Source organism: Lytechinus variegatus, chromosome 11 (assembly GCF_018143015.1).
Source record: "Lytechinus variegatus isolate NC3 chromosome 11, Lvar_3.0, whole genome shotgun sequence".
Lineage (NCBI taxonomy): Eukaryota > Metazoa > Echinodermata > Echinoidea > Temnopleuroida > Toxopneustidae > Lytechinus > Lytechinus variegatus.
The window spans coordinates 22,810,583-22,834,678 of NC_054750.1; the positions used below are offsets into that span (position 1 = coordinate 22,810,583).

At 34.3% G+C, this 24,096-nt stretch overlaps 1 protein-coding gene across 2 annotated transcripts in view; it reads left to right on the top strand.

Moving 5' to 3' along the window:
* Nucleotides 1-4,775: 4,775 nt before the first annotated feature.
* Nucleotides 4,776-24,096, top strand: part of LOC121423655 — an 88,420-nt gene continuing 69,099 nt past the window's right edge. For both annotated transcript variants that reach the window (XM_041619069.1, XM_041619070.1), the window contains exons 1-25: nt 4,776-4,919; nt 9,810-10,052; nt 12,791-13,027; nt 13,555-13,797; nt 14,046-14,285; nt 14,616-14,855; nt 15,060-15,299; nt 15,506-15,745; nt 15,959-16,198; nt 16,420-16,659; nt 16,881-17,120; nt 17,453-17,692; nt 17,913-18,152; nt 18,482-18,721; nt 18,929-19,168; nt 19,501-19,737; nt 19,941-20,180; nt 20,387-20,626; nt 20,959-21,195; nt 21,399-21,638; nt 21,845-22,084; nt 22,417-22,656; nt 22,861-23,100; nt 23,293-23,532; nt 23,748-23,987. In XM_041619069.1, the coding sequence (XP_041475003.1) occupies nt 13,695-13,797; nt 14,046-14,285; nt 14,616-14,855; nt 15,060-15,299; nt 15,506-15,745; nt 15,959-16,198; nt 16,420-16,659; nt 16,881-17,120; nt 17,453-17,692; nt 17,913-18,152; nt 18,482-18,721; nt 18,929-19,168; nt 19,501-19,737; nt 19,941-20,180; nt 20,387-20,626; nt 20,959-21,195; nt 21,399-21,638; nt 21,845-22,084; nt 22,417-22,656; nt 22,861-23,100; nt 23,293-23,532; nt 23,748-23,987 (5,137 nt within the window). In that variant the 5' untranslated portion in view covers nt 4,776-4,919; nt 9,810-10,052; nt 12,791-13,027; nt 13,555-13,694. The remainder of the gene's footprint in view (nt 4,920-9,809; nt 10,053-12,790; nt 13,028-13,554; nt 13,798-14,045; nt 14,286-14,615; nt 14,856-15,059; nt 15,300-15,505; nt 15,746-15,958; nt 16,199-16,419; nt 16,660-16,880; nt 17,121-17,452; nt 17,693-17,912; nt 18,153-18,481; nt 18,722-18,928; nt 19,169-19,500; nt 19,738-19,940; nt 20,181-20,386; nt 20,627-20,958; nt 21,196-21,398; nt 21,639-21,844; nt 22,085-22,416; nt 22,657-22,860; nt 23,101-23,292; nt 23,533-23,747; nt 23,988-24,096) is intronic.

A 24,096-nucleotide genomic window follows, 5' to 3' on the forward strand; every position in this document is an offset into this window, starting at 1 on the left:
TCATCCACGCATGAGTGAGCAAAAACAATTCAAAGAAAGGATGCCAAAAACTCATTTGGCGGGGGGTATCTAAATTTCAAAAAGAAAGTCACATGACTACAAAGTTCAATATCTGCTCTTTTATTTGATACCTTAATCACTAAAAATGGTCAAGAAATAAAAAAGTTATCCTCGAAACAATGCTTGTATTTCCATAATTTCAGTAAATAAACGTATTTTCACCAGTTTCCCACAGAAGCTATCGCACGGTAACAAAAGAGTTAATGCATGGCTGATCGTCAACAAAACGGAGCGTCGAGTGAGTTTGAACGGTAGCCTGTAAAATCTCTTCATTTTATGAAATTATTGAAATTCAAGCCTTATTTCAAATAACCAGAACTTTGTTATTCCTTGACCATTTTCTGTAATTGAGGTATCAAATTAAAAAGCAGATATTGAACTTTTTAACGATGTGGTTTTCTTTTTAAAACCCAGATACGGCCCGCCAAGTGACTTTTTGGAATCCCCTTTTCAAATTGTTTTTGCTCACTCATGCGTGAATGAGAAATAATTTAAGTAATTCCAGATGAAAGAGGAGATTCTAAGCTTTAAAATGGTAGGCCATTTGTCTATTGTATTTGTGATTAAGTTATGATAAATCATCGATAAATCTCGGTTTCGTTTTTTGTGGGACGCACTGTATATCGCATAATATAGGTGATCTCTACGCGCTTAACAAATGAATTATTTATTACATAAGAGATCAATGGAATTATTAATATGGTTTTCATTAAAAAATAAAATGTTATTCTACATTAAACTAAGTATTGTGCTACATTGTAATGAAATGAAACAATACTTTGCCAATGATATATGAAAATCGTATATTTCGTTTTCATTCAATGTTCAGTGAACCGTAAAATGATGAATATTATTGAAGAGACTCTTCTAAAAAATAAATGATATCATATTCGATCATTTTATCAACAGAAATGTGTAAAAATCCAATATTAGCAATTTTTGACTTGTGTTTATTCAGCCGTGAAATCTATCCAAAAAAGTTGATCGTCTTTTAGAAAGCAGCTTTCACAAGCCTTCTGTCATTTTTTCATGATAACAATATGGAATTCGTTCCAACAAAATGGAAGCAAAGTCATAATATTGTGCTTGTGACTTTCAAAGTGGCAGTTTTGCCTTTTTACGGCGCTCACTGCAGCATGACATAAAATACATTCTTATAAAATTACCTACACGCTCATGTACAAATGTATTAAAAACATCCAGTTGTTCGGAAATTATGGATGTTTTTTAGGGGGGACTTCATTTTTGTGTTGTGTATATATCAGGTTTTGGGAAAGAATAGTTGGAATTATTCATCTGAGGTTGGATTCGCAATACATCTATAACTAGTTTTCCATCGGGGCAAATAGTAATTAATGAGAGTGATATATATTTGGGGCCATAATGATCTATTTATAGTATATCCGGAGTATATCAATCAATGTTATCTTCTATGATTAAAGGTATTGTTTAACTTTGTAGCAGCCGATTTAAAAAATTCTCAAACCAAGATGAAACATGTGTACAAGTGCATGTATTAGAACTAATAAACCCTGAAAACAACCATTATTGAGAATGAAAAGCTAAAACTACAAGGCAAACCCCGATTATGTAAATAAGCGTCTTATAGACGCCTAAATAGTACACATAAGTGTATGGGATGAAATTAAGATGGTGTTTCCGGTCACTTTATATTTCAATTTTTGAAGCACTAAATAATGATTTTCGAACGCAATTTTTTCTGGGCTTCATTTTTGTAACATATCACAGACACCGGTGACAAGTGTGACCTTCTTGCTCAGATATTTAAAAAGTCAAACCAATGTTAACCAATCACTTTAAAAATATGAAAACTATACAAAACATGGTAAATAAAAATGATAATGGTAATAAGTAAATGTAATAAAGAAAGTACTTAATGGTTGCACTGTAGATCCACGTGATGTCGGATAACACAGGACGATTGTACGAGAGAGTAAGCCTTAATACAACAGGAAGTGTACTCACAGATGTCCATATTGATCAGATGAAAGAAGAACTCTTCATACTTACCAATTATGAGGTACATATTAAAATAAAAATCATCCTTAAAGCCTCTGTTTACCTGAAATCCATCAAGTTTCAATATTTCCTCTTTCACTCTTGTCATTATTTGCTTCGTTGTCATTATTAGGCCTTGTATAATTATTTCAATTATCATTGTCTTCGCAGTTTTCACTATCTTCATTATTGAAATTATCATTACTATTATTTTTTACTACTACTACTACTACTACTACTACTACTACTACTACTACTACTACTACTACTACTACTACTACTACTACTACTACTACTACTACTACTACTACTACCACTTCTTCTACTACTACTATTACTACTATCACTTTAAATTTTATCATCATCAAAATCATCATGTTTATCTTTATTATTGTCATCGTTATCACTATTTTGGAGGTTCTGTGGCCGAGTGGTCTAAGGACTTTGACTGTGTTAGACACTTTACGTCCGTTAGCAATCCATTTAATCAACAGTGCTCTTTTATTTCTAAATTCACATATATGCGCAAATACGCATTCTTGCTAATAATGTGGAAACTTGTTGAAAATATCATTATTTTGATTGTTTTGACTTGTCTAAAATCATATTTTTTCTTAGGTAATGAAAGTGGCTGCCGTCAATTGTAGCCAATACTATACATTTCGTATGTGCATCGATCTACAAAACTCTGGTGGGGATCCTTTCTGCGGCTGGTGTACAGAAGAACATACGTAAGTAATTTTTTTCACATCAAATCCATCAGGATTATCTAAAAACAATCAAATAATCGTGCATGTGATCACGTAATCGCTTTTTTCGATCGTTTGTATTGCTATTTTGGGAGTGGGGGCGGAAGAGAAGTTAGTCGTTTTTCATGATATACTTTCAAAAAAATTCACCCATATCGACTATTTCTGCCCCCACTTTTATGGCAACACTGGCCCCCTTTATTTATGTAACACATTGAAATGGAGAAAGGGAAATGATTAATATGAATATCAATATATGGGCGGGCATGTATGCCTTTTTTTCAAAGAGACCAAAGAAATGCCCAATTAAAGACCCACCATTAAGATTTATTTTCTATTGCATTGCAGGTGCAGTAGGTTGACCGAGTGTACTAACAACGGTTCTGAATGGAGACAATACCATAAAATATGTACTTCGCAGGATAATGAAGTTACCTGTCTTGACATATCAGACCCTGGCGACGGTATAGGTAAGTCAATAGGTTAAAAAGCTTCCAATAATGGTAGGGGGAGAGGAGGGAGGGGGGTAGCCAAAGAAAAAATCCCTTATGTTTAATTGATTTCAAGAAAATTTGCCCTAATAAACTGATCAAACCTACGCTGTCCATCACTACGACAACCAAAATCACCACCACTGCCACCAGTACGTATAGTCACGATTACTATCACCACCACCACCACCACCACCACCACCACCATCACCACCACCACCACCACCACCACCATCATCACCATCATCATCATCATCATCATCTTTATTAGCACCATCATCACCTCTTTGCGATACAATGAGCATCTCCCACATCATACTGGTATCACTTCTTGATGCATCGTGCTTTTAACCAGAGCATATCGTGGTTTCGATTTTCATTTACGACGGTCAGATTGTACGGTGCCAACTTTTTCAACCCACCTGCTTACATCCTCAATTGAGTGTCTTTCCGGAAGTAGCGTATCGTTTGGAACAGTTTGCAGTTTCTTTTGTGATCCTGGATACAATTTAACAGGAGCCGAAGATACTATTACCTGCAGAATATACACTTCAGAATTCGTACTCCCAACTTGCCAAGGTAAGGTTAAAAATGATTAGTAAATACATGTTAGCACACAATTGTCATCTTTATTAGAAATAGATCAATAATATAAAAGAAGAACTCGAAAATCAGCTAGAAACTATTTGTAGTTTTTATCCAATGCAAAGTCTATATCCAACGAAAGATCAGTATGAATGACAAAAACAAACATAACCACTTGAAAACAAATTAAGATATCATTGTACAGAAATGATGTTCTTGTTACTAACTCCTATTTGGGAAAGATTCACATTTAATACAAATTGTAAAAGTTTTATATAGGTACACAAGTCAAATGTATGTCAATATATTAACATCGATGCCAAACTTGCAAGTAGAGGAAGGAATGTACTCTTAGCTAGGGAAAATAGCTCTGTTCGGCAAACACATGAAGATATAGTTTCCTGAAATAAAAATTATAAGATCCTGAAGGTGTATCTCTTTCAAATTCCAGAAAAGATTAGTGCAGTGTTCCACACCCACATGATGCGCACACACACCTGTCCAAGAACACTTTCTCACACACTACACTCAAGCAAACACCCAAACACATACACATGAGCATCCACTTAAAGGGCACATGCACACACATACACCCTAAGTACTTCGCACTATCCCTCTCCTCCCACACCCGCGCGTGCATCTCAAAATGGTTAATTGTCTGTCAGTAACATTTTATTTTCCAGCGTATTTGTCGAAGCAGGTATTGCCTCATATTTATCTGTTTCATATTTTTTCTTCGTTTACTTCTTCTTTCTTCCATTGACTTGGATCATGCAGATGTAACCCCACCTAACATCACGTGTGCACCAAACATCACCCTACCAACATTACCCGGACGGAACTATTCCACGGTAACTATCCCCCCAGCCTAACGTTACAGATGAAGTCGGGACTACAGAATTTACTAACGCCACTTCAGAAGCTGACCTGATCATTGGACTTCATGAAATCATCTTTCAGGCCACAGACGACGCTGGAAATGCAGCTTTCTGTAGTCTGTTTGTATTGGTAGAAGGTAACACAAGCTAAGATGGATGAGAGTTGTTTTATCAATCTATATTAGTCATCTTCCATTTTGGAAAAAAAAATGTCTGCAAAAAGGATTAGTGAAATCATGTCATGTCAAATAAAATGCCCACTCGCATCATGGAAATAAAAAAACTTCCATGGATGGTCATACCATTGCGGATGCGTCATGGTTAGTAGGTCTGTCTCTTGTCTTTCAAGCACAGTGGTCGCTGGTTCGAATCCAAGCCACCCCGTGTTTTCCCGAGCAATAGCATTTCCTACATTGCGCTTTTTAAAGATAGCACAACCTTTTGTACAAATTCATGGTTTTATGTTAGCATTACGAATTACGGCATCACTGAGATCGCACAACCCGAAGCCTTTATTATTTAAACAATTATAATAATAAGGGTCTGAATGTGTATATGATACCCTCTACCAACTGTGATGGATTTAATTATGTTAAAAGGACTAAATCAAGATATCCTTTTTGACCTGAATACACTCGCATTCATGTCAGTTTGGGCGCCATATTTTCCAAACAGTTCCTTTCTCGACCATGTCGATTGTACACCTACAAAGGCTTATTTGTTCATCGGTTAAAAATACCTTGGTGTTCATTTATGGTGATGATTAACATTATTTCTATAGCGCTTACCACAAAACGTGTCTCTAAGTGCTCATTTTTATGCATTGAAAAAGTGATTACCTCCCAAGGACTTCAGATCATCTGAAATAATTTTGTATGCAACATCATATTTATACCATCATTGCAATTCCCATGGGAATTGCAATGATGGCATGGGCGGAAATCCCAGGGGGGACAGGGGGGACGTGTCCCCCCTACTCGAAATAGTAGAGGGGGGGGGGGGACACAATATCAAATGTCCTCCTACTATTTTTGGTCTTTAATGATGGTAAGAAATACATCATTTTAAATCGAAATAAAACATGTATTTTGGGACGAGATGACCTTACTTTGGCGATAACCTTTTTTTTTGCTTGTCAAATTTTCCCGCCCCTTGATCCCATAGGCGGATCCAGGGAGCCGAAAGGCCCACCCCCTCCCTCTTGGCGGAGCAAAAAAAAAAAGGAACGAAAGAAGGAAAAAAGGGAGGGAAATGAGAGGAGAAAAAGAAGAGGACGACGAGTGCATAAAATAAGATGAGGGGAAGACTTGGAAAATAAAAAGAATCTTTCGTGCCACTATATAAAATTTTCGCTCGCGCTTCACGCTCGCATTGCCTGTTGGGTGATTTACATATCTTGTTCAATATGGAGTTCGAATATCAAGTTTGGTGTCAATATACAAAGCATAAATTATTTTACCTCGGAAATCGAACTTTCATTATTTTGTGTAATTTACAAATTGGTTTTTAAAAAGTGCTCTGTAAAAATGTCAGTTTTATGGTCTGAAATTTACCAATTGCTGCTTGCGCTGCGCGCTCGCAAATTTTGATTGATTATTTTCATGTATTCCATAAGGTTTTCAAAATATCCCTTTTCAGGTCTGATTGTCAAGACGTATTAGCTAGCGCGCTGCACGCTCGCATTTTGATTGGCCAGTTATATAAATTTTTCAATATTTTTTTTTCTTTCATAGAAAGATTTTATTCAGAAACCAAACACGAAAGCAATTCAATTTACAAAAGAATCATGAAGCGAACATGTTTACAACAACTGTACATGCGTACTATTATCTAATGATATGACAAAATTAGGATGTTTTTGACTGAGAACTCTTTCAATTTCACAATAGCGTTTCAATACGCTCTTAAAAGAGCTAAAACACAACCGATTACCCTTACAACGTGTCGAAAAAATGAAATATTTAGCATAAAGAATATAACGGTTTAAAGTAGAGTATTGAGCGTCAGGGCAACCAAACAAAAATAAATTCTTATTCAAATACACGTTATTGTTCAAATAAGAGGTTTGGAAGTTTTGAATAAATTGTTGAGTTACAGGGCAGTCCTAAAACAGATGTGAAATACTTTCAACAGAGGAAGAACAAAATGTACATAAATTAGATTCACACAAGCCAATATCGTAAAGATGTTTGTTCACCCCCATTATCCGATTTAAAATTTTATATTGAAAGTAGCGGAGTTTTGTAGAAAGACAGCATTTAAAGGGAATCATATACAAACTGTTCCAATTATTAACCGGTTCATTTAAAATGGATGCCCATTTTGATTGCGAAGTGGGGGACTTTCAGATTTTATCAACAAAAATTCTATGGATAAACTTGCATACCTTAAAAACATTATTTAAATTATACAACAAATCTTCTTGAGTTGTTTTACTCTCAACAAAATGTTGACTAAAATGTTTCCATTCATTGGGTATTGCAGAAATCAATGAATGATATTCATGAAAATTACAATTAATTTTGTATTTTTGTAAGAAGTTGTATGTGAGAGAAAATTGTTTTGTTCATCCATTAAATGTCTAATAGTGATGATCTCATTTTTAAGCCAAAGTTGTTTATATATAACTTTCCCATCTACTTTGATCAATGAGTTATTCCATAACACTTGATTCTTTATATTCAAATCAGATAAATTTTTGAAATTTTTTTGAAAATTTTTCAATATTGATTATACAACAAACTACTCAAAATCCCCTTTTCATGAGTTTATCAAAAAATTTAGCTCGCGATTTGCGCTCGCATTAATGGTTGAAAATATATTAACTGATGCATCCTATTCATATAATCACAAAGGTGAATTGTCCAGTTGTGCCATGATATCATCAGATTGCGCGCCCTCATTAGGCATTAATAAATATGATATTAATATAATAATCAAATTGTCCTTTTTGTTTCATTTCGCGCTTATAGCAGGAGGAATAGGAAGATAGTCGTCATTTTCATATGATGACATGTCGTAAGGATGTCCCGGTCCCATGTCAAAACTCAAAGTAATCATAATTTTCAAGTGCGATCCATATCCACCTTACAATTTTTCTACAAAGTGCTTGAAATATAAAGCTGAAATTGACTCTTTTTTCAGATCGGAACATCAAAGTTTCATCATTTTTTAATGATTAAAGTTGTATTTAAAATGCCTAGATTCTGGGTCTAAATATGAAACACGCTCGCTCATGTTTATTCAGACACTCAACTTGTTCTCTAATTTAAATCATTATCCAGTTTCAGATCACAATATCAAAAATTTTCTGCTCGCGCTTTGTGCTCGCATTATTAAAGGACAAGTCCAACCCAACAAAAACTTGAATTGAATAAAAAGAGAAAAATTCAACAAGCATAACACGGAAAATTTAATCAAAATCGGATGAAAAATAAGAAAGTTAGGGCATTTATAGTTTTGCTTCATTTCACAAAACAGTTATATGCACATCTCGGTCGGTATGCAAATGAGGAACTGATGACATCACTCTTTTTATTTATTATATGAAATATTTTTATTTTCTCGTCATTGTCATGTAAAAATGAAGTTTCAATCCTCCCTGAACACGTGGAATTCCATTATTTTAACATTTTGTGCTTCAGGCAAGGAGGTCCTAATCGTCAAATTCGTAAAAATTGAAATATTGTATAATCCAAACAATAAAAAACAAAAGAAATAGTGAGTGACATCATCGACTCTCTCATTTGGATGTAACTGGCTCGTTCATATAACTATTTTGCTAAAAATAAGCAAAACTTTGAAATGTCATAACTTTCTTATTTTACATCCGATTTTGATGAAACTTTCAGCATTGTGCTTGTCTGATTTTTCTTTATTGATTCAAATCAACATTTTTCTGAGGTGGACTTGACCTTTAATGTAGGAAGACCCCATATTTCACATCCTTTTCATGATTTACAAAACATGAACAGAGTGGCCCGTTTTTAGGTCTAAATCTCGATTTTTTTATGCTCGCGCTTCGCGCTTGCATTAATCGTTAAATTATATAGCTATCCTGTTCACGATTACAATAACTAATTAAAATTTTCCATTCTTTTTTTAGAAAGTTAAAAAATTTTAGCTCGCGCTCGCATTTTTTGATTGTTGAAATATGTAACGCTTTCAATAGAGTGTCTCGTTCAGTAAATATTATAGGACTAAATCTCGAAATTTTCCGCTCGCGCTTCGCACTCGCATTAATTGTTTACTTATATACCTATTCTGCTTGAGTTACAAAAAGTGCTTAGAATTTCCATTCTTTAGGTGAAAATGTGAAAAAAAATCAGCTCGCGCTTCGCGCTCGCATTATTTAATTGTTAAATGCTACTTTAACAGGTATCTATTCTATCAGTTCATTTCTGCTCGCGCTTTGCGTTCGTGTGAATTATTAAGTTGGATACACATCTTTTTCAGGATAACAAACATTGCCCAGAAACAGTTCAAATTTTAGGAAAAAATACATAATATTTCCAAAAAAAAATAGCTCGCGTTTCGCGCTCGCATCATATAGATAAGGATTATGATATATTAATTTATAAGAATAAAGCTAAGAAGTGACTAATGAGGACTACCCCTTGAAAGATCGGAGAAAATATGGCTGAAACAAATTTCGCCCCCCATTGGCGAAGGCTTGGGAGAGATTTCAGCCCCTGAATGATGGTATCGTGCATGGGGTACTGCAGTACCCCATGCACGATATGGGCTTTTGTGCGTGAATGTGCGTGTGATGTGGGGTTGGGTATGTACGCAACTTTTGCGATATGGTATCGCATAGAATCGCATGAACAAAAACAAAATGCCAAAAATACCTATCGAAATCAATCTCAAGTTAAGATGAGGAATAAAGCAAAACTTATTTCGTGTAATTCTACATTCATTTCTAGAAACGCTGAACCTGCTGAATGTTATTTAAAGTGGGTTACATCATTCCACTTTACATTTTCTGAATCATTTTTTTCTTCAAATACTTACTTTCGCGTGAACAGATCGGGAGTTACCGAATATCACCTGCCCATATAACATCACGGTACCTAACGAACCTGGTGAATACTATGCTAATGTGACCTGGGATGAACCGATCACTAGTGACAATTCTGGTCAGTTCTCTTCATATGGAACGTACAACTCGGGCACAGTATTTTCTGCAGAAATCACGTTTGAGGTGGACTACTACGTCACTGATTTCAGTGGTAACTTCGCCGAGTGCTCGTTCTTTGTGATAGTTGAAGGCAAGTTGTGATTGAAGAATTGAAGAATTTCGTTTGCTCCTGGTATGAAAAATTGTAGTCAATGTTCCCCTCTATTTACCATCTTGGTATTATTTCCCATAACACTATCATACCAACATCACATCCCTTCCAATTCATGCTTCATTCATGTATCCATCCCTTTCAAATTGAGCTTCCGTGCATTCAATTTCTGTATTTTAGAAGATACTGGGAATTACATGTAGTTTAAAATCCATCCATTTATTGTTATTTGATTTTCTTACTTTCTCACTCTCTCAATAAGCCCCAGTATTATCATTTGTTGCAAAAGGACCCCTTGGTAATCAGTTTCTACATCACTGCCAGTAGTTTATAAGACTTCAAAGAGAAAATTAAACAATTGATATAATGAATATCATTTTCGACATTTCTAGACGAGTTTGTATATCTTTGTCAAACTATAAGGCAATTAAGGACCCCGACTGAACATCAAATTGAATCTGACAAATCATACATAAATCAAAAGCTTATAAACTGCAAAACTCTGATGCAGTGTTTACTCATTTTCACCTCTTATTGGCTGAGTATTTTTTTTATAAAGAAAATTTCCTTCAAAAATATGCTTTATTGTGTTTTCACCTGCCTTAGATCAGTGATGTCATTCTGTGTAAAAAGTGTTGTGAATCTTTCACATATTTGAGATATCATATGTCTTTTCCTGCAATGTTAAATTGATGAAATGTACAGTTTTTTTTACTATTTTTTGCCACATTCTATTTTCCGCTTATTTGGTGCACCGTTCCAATTCTATTTACATTCAGATTGTGTGCAAATTTCTTTCCCAATAAGGTCCTTCCCAAAAAGGGCCAAAGAAAGAAACAAGTAAGGAGTTTCATGTTTCCATCCATTAGATTACGGAATAATTGACAGAGCAAGTTGAAAAAAAATCATATTCTGTAAATTTGTTTAAAAAAAAATCTTTTCTACAAACCTAAGGAGTCACAACCCTCCCGAGAGACTTGGCACAATGTGGCGCCACTCTATTCAGGTTTCGTTAAGAAACTCAATAAAGCCTATTAGAAACCTGTTTGTTTTTCCTTTAGCAAATTATTCAGCGGCCAAGTAATTTCATGCATGAAAAATTACCGTGCCGCTAATACCAATTTAACTCTCAACTCTCGTCTTAGTCCGGTATCAGAGGGACAGCTTTACAATGGTTTAGGAGTTATCTTACTGATAGAATTCAGTTTGTTACAGTAAATGAATCAGAATCTCCAACAAGGCCAGTTTCCTGTGGAATTCCACAAGGTAGTATCCTTGGCCCCTTGTTATTTATACTTTATGTTAATGATATGAAAAATTCATCTCATGTTCTTTCATTTATTCTCTTTGCTGATGATTCCAATATTTTCTATACACACCATGATCCACATGTACTTGTGAGCACTATGAATACAGAATTTAAAAAAGTAACAAACTGGATTAAAGCCAACAAATTGTCACTGAATCTGCAAAAAACTAATTATATGCTTTTTAGTCATTCATTGAAACATCTACCGCATCAAATACTTTTAGATAATACTGAAATCAAAGAAGTGCAAACAACAAAATTTTTAGGTCTTACTATTGATAACAAGCTTACGTGGAATGCTCATATCAACAATACTTGCAAAACTGTGTCAAGAAATATTGGAGTCATCAATAAGCTTAAATACGTTCTACCAGCACAGGCGCTATCCATGTTGTATTGTGCATTAATTCTACCATATCTTAATTATGGAATTCTGGCATGGGGTAATGCCTCTCAAACGAGACTAAATAAAGTCTTGCTACTTCAGAAAAAAGTACTGAGAATAATATGCAATATGTCCTTTAGAGCTCATACGGATGAATTGTTTCGTCAGAAACGTATCCTTAAAATCAATGACCTGTACCGCTTGCAACTATTCCAATTCATGTATCAGCTAGATAGAAATAGTGTACCTAATGTCCTACAAAAGAAATTTATGAGAAACAATACTTTACATTCATATAATACGAGACAATCAAATGACTATCACTTACCTAAAAGTAAAACAGTATTTTCTAGCAAAACTGTATTTTTCACAGGACCAAAACTCTGGAATTCTCTGGACAGAGAAATGAAAGAGGCAGCTAGTCTTATACGATTTAAATTACTCATCAAAAAATTTCTCCTGAATTCTTATTGATTCAATCTAATATTTGTGAACGTCATACTTATCCACGGTAGTATTGATTATTTTTTAAAGTCAATATTTAATTTTGTATATAGTGTAAATACATTTGTGTTACAGTGTTTATATCTATATAATTTTATAAAATTTTGCTGATTATTTTACTCTATTTGTATCATATTACCCTTGTATAAAGTTTTGATAGGGGGTCTACATTTTACAAGCTCTGCTTTTTAGTAGGCCCTCCACTTTTTTAATTTCATTGCTACGTTTCAATCCTGCATATGTTATGCATTTTTTTTCATTGTAAACATGATTACGAAATGTACTTTGATGATTGTGGAATATGAATATATCAATAAATAAATAAATAAATAAATAAATAAAAAGACAAATATTAGTATTTTTTTAGTAGCGGGTTTTATAGTCCTTGTTTTCGATTCACTTCATGGTTCGCTTTTGTGTACAAATTAAATAAGCTTTCTTCTTATACAGCAACCCTTATCCTAACCCCTACTCCCTATGGATATCCCATGGCTTCATTCTTATTGCTTGTTTTAATAGATGTAGAAGATCCGCTGCTAACTTGTCCTACAAATATAGCTGCTTTCACCCTTCCTAGCTTGCCCTATGCCGTGATTGTCGTCCCTTCACCAAACGTAACAGATAACTCCATTTCAGGAGTTCAATCTACTAATGATAATGCATACACGTTAAGCATAGGGAGTTACGTCTTAACGTTTTTGGCTGAGGATCTTGCCGGGAACCAAGATACATGTAATGTCACAATTACAGTCATAGGTATGTAGGTTACAGCCTGAAATTACCAAGACTTTTCGGGTGTGCTTGGTTGTGAAGTGCATTTGACAATGAAATTTCTGTATTCTTTAATCTGTCTTGTATCGTGGAAGCGAGATCTCCCTACTATTTACTTGGGACCTAGGGGTTCAGCTTCACGATCTTAATATCCAATCATTATGTCCTGCTTTCATTGTGTTCAGTAGTAGCTTTCTTCATTAATGCTTTGTCATTATAAATGTTGTTTTAGTTTTAGTTAGAAGTTGCTAGACATCATGCTTTCAATACACTTTACCCATAAGTACTTGTAACATAAATATGCATCCATGGAATCTTGGAGTTAAAAGAGCAAAAATGTAAGGCATTCAATTAATTTTGTTCAAAAGGATTAGTTAGACTTTAGTTACATTTATATGAAACCATAGAATTGACAATGTTTTTAAACACGATGTGTGGTACTGGCGGTTTATGGCACTGGCGTTCAGTATAACTGATCCCATATCTTATCAATAAGTTATTATTGTTTGCAGATGCTGAACCTCCAAATATCACTTGTCCTGATGATATTATTCGGAATCAGACCACAGGCAGTCAAGTCACCAACGTATCGTGGTCGACCCCGACAGCGGTGGATAATTCAGGAAGTACAACAACCCCAATAGCCAATCCTATGTCAGGATCCATGTTTCCAATTGGTACAACAGTGGTGAACATTACAACGAGTGATCTGAATGAAAACAATGCAACATGCCAATTCACAGTAACAATATTAGGTAACATCTTCAGACCTGAACAATGTTTTAACTCTATTCAGTATTCAGTCACAGTCCTACATTTATGATTTTAAATCCTCCTCAAAATCCTTTTCGATTGTAGAGCAGTTGTTGTGATGTTGTCCTAGTGGAAGCATCTTGGGACCTTTGGCAAACAGAGTTAATCAAGGAATAATATGTTTTCAGGTAGCTCAAGGATAAAATAAGCATCGATTTCATATTTTTCAAATATATTTTTTTCTTTACAGATAATGAAGCCCCTATTCTTAACTGCCCAAATATATCTTCGACCACGGATGCTGGATTCAATTTTTCATCTTCTGTTATGCTGAATTCAACTGCAGCTGACAACGTTGATGCTAATGTCTCTGCGAATTGCATTCCTTCATCATTCAATAATTTCCTAGTAGGGGACACCATCGTAAACTGTACTTCGACAGATACTGCAGGAAACACCGGAAGCTGTAGTTTGGTCGTGACAGTAAAAGGTGAGAATTGTCTTATTCATAAGAATCATTTTAAAAATAATATTTTCGTTCAACGTGGGAGTGTTTATTGTTCTTAATTTGGAGTAATAATGAGATTACCTATTGTGTCCAAGAATATCATTGTAAAATAGATGTTTACATGTCATTGAGGTTTGATATGCCTTCATCCCGATTTCCGAAATAATTTATTTTTCCAGATATCGAAACTTCTGTTACTTCATTGCCCAAATATATCTTCGACCAAGAATATCATATTCAAATCACATGCTTAAAAGTAGTTGAAGTTTTAGTATGGAAATTACCAAAAATGTCCCCAATTTTTTTTTCCAGATGACGAAGCTCCTATACTCAATTGTCCGAATATTACTTCGACTACCGATACTGGATTCAATTTCTCGTCTACTGTAATGCTGAATTCAACCGCAATCGACAACGTTGATGCTGATGTTTCTGTGGATTGCATTCCTTCATCATTCAATAATTTCCTAGTAGGGGACACCAATGTACACTGTACTTCGACAGATACTGCAGGAAACACTGGAAGCTGTAGTTTGATCGTGACAGTATTAGGTGAGAACTGTCTTATTCTCAAACCACTTTCCAAGTATAATATTGTTTATTTTTCTGCAGCATTTATTAATTGTTTTTTTTTTTTTACAAATATTGAGATAACGTTGAAATTAAGAGCATATTACATTTGAATCATACCTTTAAAAGTAACTGAATTTTTTATATGGTAATTATCCCAAATTTACACTATTTTTTTTTCTTCAGATGACGAAGCTCCTATGCTTAACTGTCTAAATATTACTTCGACTACCGATACTGGATTCAACTTTTCATCTTCTGTCATCTTGAATTCAACTGCAACTGACAACGTTGACACTAATGTCTCTGCGTATTGCATTCCTTCATCTGAAGATGATTTCGTAGTAGGAGACACCATCGTAAATTGTACTTCGACAGATACTGCAGGAAACATCGGAAGCTGTATTTTGATTGTGACAGTAATAGGTGAGAATTGTCGTATACATAAACAATGTTTCAATTATAATATTGTTCGTTTTTTTCTCTGCGGCATTTATTCATTATATATTTTTTAAGTGTTGAGATAATGTTGAAATCCAAAGCATATTATAATCGAATCATACGTTTGAAGGTAACTGAATTTATAATATGGATCTGATGCCAAATTTACACAATCTCCTTTTTTTTTTCAGATGACGAAGCTCCTATGCTTAACTGTCCAAATATTACATCGACTACCGATACTGGATTCAATTTTTCATCTTCTGTCATCTTGAATTCAACTGCAACTGACAACGTTGGCACTGATGTCTCTGCTTATTGCATTCCTTCGTCTGAAGATGACTTCGTAGTAGGGGACACCATCGTAAACTGTACTTCGACAGATACTGCAGGAAACACTGGAAGCTGTAGTTTGATCGTGACAGTATTAGGTTAGAACTGTCTTATTCATAAACCTCTTTCCAAGTATAATATAAATCGTTTTTCTCTGCAGCATTTATTATATCGATATATTATATATATATAAACAAATATTGGGATAACGTTGAAATCCATAGCATATTACATGGAATCATACCTTTCCAGAGGTAATTGAATTTTTTATATATAAATTATCCCAAATTTACAAAATTTGTTTTCTTCAGATGACGAAGCTCCTATGCTTAACTGTCCAAATATTACTTCGACTACCGATACTGGATTCAATTTTTCATCTTCCGTCATCTTGAATTCAACTGCAACTGACAACGTTGACACTGTTGTCTCTGCTTATTGCATTCCTTCGTCTGAAGATGAATTCGTAGTAGGGGACACCATCGTAAACTGTACTTCGACAGATACTGCAGGAAACACTGGAAGCTGTAGTTTGATCGTGACAGTATTAGGTTAGAACTGTCTTATTCATAAACCTCTTTCCAAGTATAATATAAATCGTTTTTCTCTGCAGCATTTATTAAATCGATATATATATATATATATATGTTTATACAAATATTGGGATAAAGTTGAAATCCATAGCATATTACATTGGAATCATACCTTTCCAGAGGTAATTGAATTTTTTATATATAAATTATCCCAAATTTACACAATTTGTTTTCTTCAGATGACGAAGCTCCTATGCTTAACTGTCCAAATATTACTTCGACTACCGATACTGGATTCAATTTTTCATCTTCCGTCATCTTGAATTCAACTGCAACTGACAACGTTGATACTGATGTCTCTGCTTATTGCATTCCTTCGTCTGAAGATGACTTCGTAGTAGGGGACACCATCGTAAACTGTACTTCGTCAGATACTGCAGGAAACACTGGAAGCTGTAGTTTGATCGTGACAGTATTAGGTTAGAACTGTCTTATTCATAAACCTCTTTCCAAGTATAATATAAATCGTTTTTCTCTGCAGCATTTATTAAATCGATATATATATTATATATATTTTTAAACAAATATTGGGATAACGTTGAAATCCATAGCATATTACATTGGAATCATACCTTTCCAGAGGTAATTGAATTTTTTTATATATAAATTATCCCAAATTTACACTATTTTTTTTCTTCAGATGACGAAGCTCCTATGCTTAACTGTCCAAATATTACTTCGACTACCGATACTGGATTCAATTTTTCATCTTCCGTCATGCTGAATTCAACTGCAACTGACAACGTTGATACTGATGTCTCTGCGAATTGCATTCCTTCGTCTGAAGATGACTTCGTAGTAGGGGACACCATCGTAAACTGTACTTCGACAGATACTGCAGGAAACACCGGAAGCTGTAGTTTGGTCGTGACAGTAAAAGGTGAGAATTGTCTTATTCATGAAAATCTTTTTAAAAATAATATTTTCGTTCAACGTGGGAGTGTTTATTGTTCTAAATTTGGAGTAATAATGAGATTACCTTTTGTATCCAAGAATATCATTGTAAAATAGATGTTTACATGTCATTGAGGTTTGATATGCCTTCATCCCGATATCCGAAATAATTTATTTTTCCAGATATCAAAACTTCTGTTACTTCATTGCCCAAATATATCTTCGACCAAGAATATCATATTCAAATCACATGCTTAAACGTAGTTGAAGTTTTAGTATGGAAATTACCAAACATTTTCCCAATCTTCTTTTTTCCAGATGACGAAGCTCCTATGCTTAACTGTCCAAATATTACTTCGACTACCGATACTGGATTCAATTTTTCCTCTTCTGTCATCTTGAATTCAACTGCAACTGACAACGTTGACACTGATGTCTCTGCTTATTGCATTCCTTCGTCTGAAGAGGACTTCGTAGTAGGGGACACCATCGTAAACTGTACTTCGTCAGATACTGCAGGAAACACTGGAAGCTGTAGTTTGATCGTGACAGTATTAGGTTAGAACTGTCTTATTCATAAACCTCTTTCCAAGTATAATATAAATCGTTTTTCTCTGCAGCATTTATTAAATCGACATATATATATATATATTTTTAAACAAATATTGGGATAACGTTGAAATCCATAGCATATTACATTGGAATCATACCTTTCCAGAGGTAATTGAATTTTTTTATATATAAATTATCCCAAATTTACACTATTTTTTTTCTTCAGATGACGAAGCTCCTATGCTTAACTGTCCAAATATTACTTCGACTACCGATACTGGATTCAATTTTTCATCTTCCGTCATGCTGAATTCAACTGCAACTGACCACGTTGATACTGATGTCTCTGCGAATTGCATTCCTTCGTCTGAAGATGACTTCGTAGTAGGGGACACCATCGTAAACTGTACTTCGACAGATACAGCAGGAAACACCGGAAGTTGTAGTTTGGTCGTGACCGTAAAAGGTGAGAATTGTCTTATTCATGAAAATCTTTTTAAAAATATTTTCGCTCAACGTGGGAGTGTTTATTGTTCTAAATTTGGAGTAATAATGAGATTACCTTTTGTATCCAAGAATATCATTGTAAAATAGATGTTTACATGTCATTGAGGTTTGATATGCCTTCATCCCGATTTCCGAAATAATTTATTTTTCCAGATATCAAAACTTCTGTTACTTCATTGCCCAAATATATCTTCGACCAAGAATATCATATTCAAATCACATGCTTAAACGTAGTTGAAGTTTTAGTATGGAAATTACCAAAAATTTTCCCAATCTTCTTTTTTCCAGATGACGAAGCTCCTGTACTCAATTGTCCGAATATTACTTCGACGACCGATACTGGATTCAACTTTTCATCTTCTGTCATCTTGAATTCAACTGCAACTGACAACGTTGACACTGATGTCTCTGCGTACTGCATTCCTTCATCTGAAGATGATTTCGTAGTAGGGGACACCATCGTAAATTGTACTTCGACAGATACTGCAGGAAACATCGGAAGCTGTATTTTGATTGTGACAGTAATAGGTGAGAATTTTCGTATACATAAACAGTTTTTCAATTCTAATATTGTTCGTTTTTTTCTCTGCGGCATTTATTCATTATATATTTTGTACAATGTTGAGATAACGTTGAAATCCAAAGCATATTATATTCAAATCATACGTTTAAAGGTAACTGAATTTATAATATGGATATGATGCCAAATTTACACAATCTTCTTTTTTTTTCCAGATGACGAAGCTCCTATACTCAATTGTCCAAATATTACTTCGACTACCGATACTGGATTCAATTTTTCATCTTCTGTCATCTTGAATTCAACTGCAATTGACAACGTTGACACTGATGTCTCTGCGAATTGCATTCCTTCATCTGAAGATGATTTCGTAGTAGGGGACACCATCGTAAATTGTACTTCGACAGATGCTGCAGGAAACACTGGAAGCTGTAGTTTGATCGTGACAGTAAAAGGTGAGAATTGTCTTATTCATGAAAATCTTTTAAAAAATAATATTTTCGTTCAACGTGGGAGTGTTTATTGTTCTAAATTTGGAGTAATAATGAGATTACCTTTTGTATCCAAGAATATCATTGTAAGATAGATGTTTACATGTCATTGAGGTTTGATATGCCTTCATCCCGATTTCCGAAATAATTTATTTTTCCAGATATCAAAACTTCTGTTACTTCATTGCCCAAATATATCTTCGACCAAGAATATCATATTCAAATCACATGCTTAAACGTAGTTGAAGTTTTAGTATGGAAATTACCAAAAATTTTCCCAATCTTCTTTTTTCCAGATGACGAAGCTCCTATACTCAATTGTCCGAATATTACTTCGACTACCGATACTGGATTCAATTTCTCGTCTACTGTAATGCTGAATTCAACCGCAATCGACAATGTTGATGCTGATGTTTCTGTGGATTGCATTCCTTCATTCAATAATTTCCTAGTAGGGAACACCAATGTAAACTGTACTTCGACAGATACTGCAGGAAACACTGGAAGCTGTAGTTTGATCGTGACAGTATTAGGTGAGAACTGTCTTATTCATAAACCTCTTTCCAAGTATAATATTGTTCGTTTATTTTTCTGCAGCATTTATTAATTCTTTTTTTTTACAAATATTGAGATAACGTTGGAATTAAGAGCATATTACATTTGAATCATACCTTTAAAGGTAACTGAATTTTTTTATATGGAAATTATCCCAAATTTACACTACTTTTTTCTTCAGATGACGAAGCTCCTATGCTTAGCTGTCCAAATATTACTTCGACGACCGATACTGGATTCAACTTTTCATCTTCTGTCATCTTGAATTCAACTGCAACTGACAACGTTGACACTGATGTCTCTGCGTATTGCATTCCTTCATCTGAAGATGATTTCGTAGTAGGGGACACCATCGTAAATTGTACTTCGACAGATACTGCAGGAAACATCGGAAGCTGTATTTTGATTGTGACAGTAATAGGTGAGAATTTTCGTATACATAAACAGTTTTTCAATTCTAATATTGTTCGTTTTTTTCTCTGCGGCATTTATTCATTATATATTTTGTACAATGTTGAAATAACGTTGAAATCCAAAGCATATCATATTCAAATCATACGTTTAAAGGTAACTGAATTTATAATATGGATCTGATGCCAAATTTACAAAATCTTCTTTTTTTTCCAGATGACGAAGCTCCTATACTCAATTGTCCAAATATTACTTCGACTACCGATACTGGATTCAATTTTTCATCTTCTGTCATCTTGAATTCAACTGCAACTGACAACGTTGACACTGATGTCTCTGCGAATTGCATTCCTTCATCTGAAGATGATTTCGTAGTAGGGGACACCATCGTAAATTGTACTTCGACAGATGCTGCAGGAAACACTGGAAGCTGTAGTTTGATCGTGACAGTAAAAGGTGAGAATTGTCTTATTCATGAAAATCTTTTTAAAAATAATATTTTCGTTCAACGTGGGAGTGTTTATTGGTCTAAATTTGGAGTAATAATGAGATTACCTTTTGTATCCAAGAATATCATTGTAAAATAGATGTTTACATGTCATTGAGGTTTGATATGCCTTCATCCCGATTTCCGAAATAATTTATTTTTCCAGATATCAAAACTTCTGTTACTTCATTGCCCAAATATATCTTCGACCAAGAATATCATATTCAAATCACATGCTTAAACGTAGTTGAAGTTTTAGTATGGAAATTACCAAACATTTTCCCAATCTTCTTTTTTCCAGATGACGAAGCTCCTATACTCAATTGTCCGAATATTACTTCGACTACCGATACTGGATTCAATTTCTCGTCTACTGTAATGCTGAATTCAACCGCAATCGACAATGTTGATGCTGATGTTTCTGTGGATTGCATTCCTTCATTCAATAATTTCCTAGTAGGGAACACCAATGTAAACTGTACTTCGACAGATACTGCAGGAAACACTGGAAGCTGTAGTTTGATCGTGACAGTATTAGGTGAGAACTGTCTTATTCATAAACCTCTTTCCAAGTATAATATTGTTCGTTTATTTTTCTGCAGCATTTATTATTTTTTTTTTTTACAAATATTGAGATAACGTTGGAATTAAGAGCATATTACATTTGAATCATACCTTTAAAGGTAACTGAATTTTTTTATATGGAAATTATCCCAAATTTACATTACTTTTTTTCTTCAGATGACGAAGCTCCTATGCTTAGCTGTCCAAATATTACTTCGACGACCGATACTGGATTCAACTTTTCATCTTCTGTCATCTTGAATTCAACTGCAACTGACAACGTTGACACTGATGTCTCTGCGTATTGCATTCCTTCATCTGAAGATGATTTCGTAGTAGGGGACACCATCGTAAATTGTACTTCGACAGATACTGCAGGAAACATCGGAAGCTGTATTTTGATTGTGACAGTAATAGGTGAGAATTTTCGTATACATAAACAGATTTTTAATTCTAATATTGTTCGTTTTTTTCTCTGCGGCATTTATTCATTATATATTTTGTACAATGTTGAAATAACGTTGAAATCCAAAGCATATCATATTCAAATCATACGTTTAAAGGTAACTGAATTTATAATATGGATCTGATGCCAAATTTACAAAATCTTCTTTTTTTTCCAGATGACGAAGCTCCTATACTCAATTGTCCAAATATTACTTCGACTACCGATACTGGATTCAATTTTTCATCTTCTGTCATCTTGAATTCAACTGCAACTGACAACGTTGACACTGATGTCTCTGCGAATTGCATTCCTTCATCTGAAGATGATTTCGTAGTAGGGGACACCATCGTAAATTGTACTTCGACAGATGCTGCAGGAAACACTGGAAGCTGTAGTTTGATCGTGACAGTAAAAGGTGAGAATTGTCTTATTCATGAAAATCTTTTTAAAAATAATATTTTCGTTCAACGTGGGAGTGTTTATTGTTCTAAATTTGGAGTAATAATGAGATTACCTTTTGTATCCAAGAATATCATTGTAAAATAGATGTTTACATGTCATTGAGGTTTGATATGCCTTCATCCCGATTTCCGAAATAATTTATTTTTCCAGATATCAAAACTTCTGTTACTTCATTGCCCAAATATATCTTCGACCAAGAATATCATATTCAAATCACATGCTTAAACGTAGTTGAAGTTTTAGTATGGAAATTACCAAACATTTTCCCAATCTTCTTTTTTCCAGATGACGAAGCTCCTATACTCAATTGTCCGAATATTTCTTCGACTACCGATACTGGATTCAATTTCTCGTCTACTGTAATGCTGAATTCAACCGCAATCGACAACGTTGATGCTGATGTTTCTGTGGATTGCATTCCTTCACCATTCAATAATTTCCTAGTAGGGAACACCAATGTAAACTGTACTTCGACAGATACTGCAGGAAACACTGGAAGCTGTAGTTTGATCGTGACAGTATTAGGTGAGAACTGTCTTATTCATAAACCTCTTTCCAAGTATAATATTGTTCGTTTATTTTTCTGCAGCATTTATTAATTCTTTTTTTTTTTACAAATATTGAGATAACGTTGGAATTAAGAGCATATTACATTTGAATCATACCTTTAAAGGTAACTGAATTTTTTTATATGGAAATTATCCCAAATTTACACTACTTTTTTTTCAGATGACGAAGCTCCTATGCTTAACTGTCCAAATATTACTTCGACGACCGATACTGGATTCAACTTTTCATCTTCTGTCATCTTGAATTCAACTGCAACTGACAACGTTGACACTGATGTCTCTGCGTATTGCATTCCTTCATCTGAAGATGATTTCGTAGTAGGGGACACCATCGTAAATTGTACTTCGACAGATACTGCAGGAAACATCGGAAGCTGTATTTTGATTGTGACAGTAATAGGTGAGAATTAAAACAGTGTTTCAATTCTAATATTGTTCGTTTTTTCTCTGCGGCACTTATTCATTATATATTTTGTACAATGTTGAAATAACGTTGAAATCCAAAGCATATCATATTCAAATCATACGTTTAAAGGTAACTGAATTTATAATATGGATCTGATGCCAAATTTACAAAATCTTTTTTTTCCAGATGACGAAGCTCCTATACTTAACTGTCCAAATATTACTTCGACTACCGATACTGGATTCAATTTTTCATCTTCCGTCATCTTGAATTCAACTGCAACTGACAACGTTGACACTGATGTCTATGCGGATTGTATTCCTTCATCTGAAGATGATTTCGTAGTAGGGGACACCATTGTAAACTGTACTTCGACAGATGCTGCAGGAAACACGGGAAGCTGTAGTTTGATCGTGACAGTATTAGGTAAGAACTGTCTTATTCATAAACCTCTTTCCAAGTATAATATAGTTCGTTTTTTCTCTGCAGCATTTATTAAATCGATATATATATATTTTCAAACAAATATTGGGATAACGTTGAAATCCATAGCATATTACATTGGAATCATACCTTTACAGAGGTAATTGAATTTTTTTTATATATAAATTATCCCAAATTTACACTTTTTTTTTCTTCAGATGACGAAGCTCCTGTACTTAACTGTCCAAATGTTACTTCGACTACCGATACTGGATTTAATTTTTCATCTTCCGTCATCTTGAATTCAACTGCAACTGACAACGTTGACACTGAAGTCTCTGCGGATTGCATTCCTTCGTCTGAAGATGACTTCGTGGTAGGGGACACCGTCGTAAATTGTACTTCGACAGATACTGCAGGAAACACCGGAAGCTGTATTTTGATTGTGACAGTAATAGGTGAGAATTGTCTTATTCGTAAACCCTTTTCTAAGTATTATATCGTGCTTTAATTTCTTCTCAATTCTCAATGATATTGAGATAACCTGAAAAGCACAAAATATCGTAT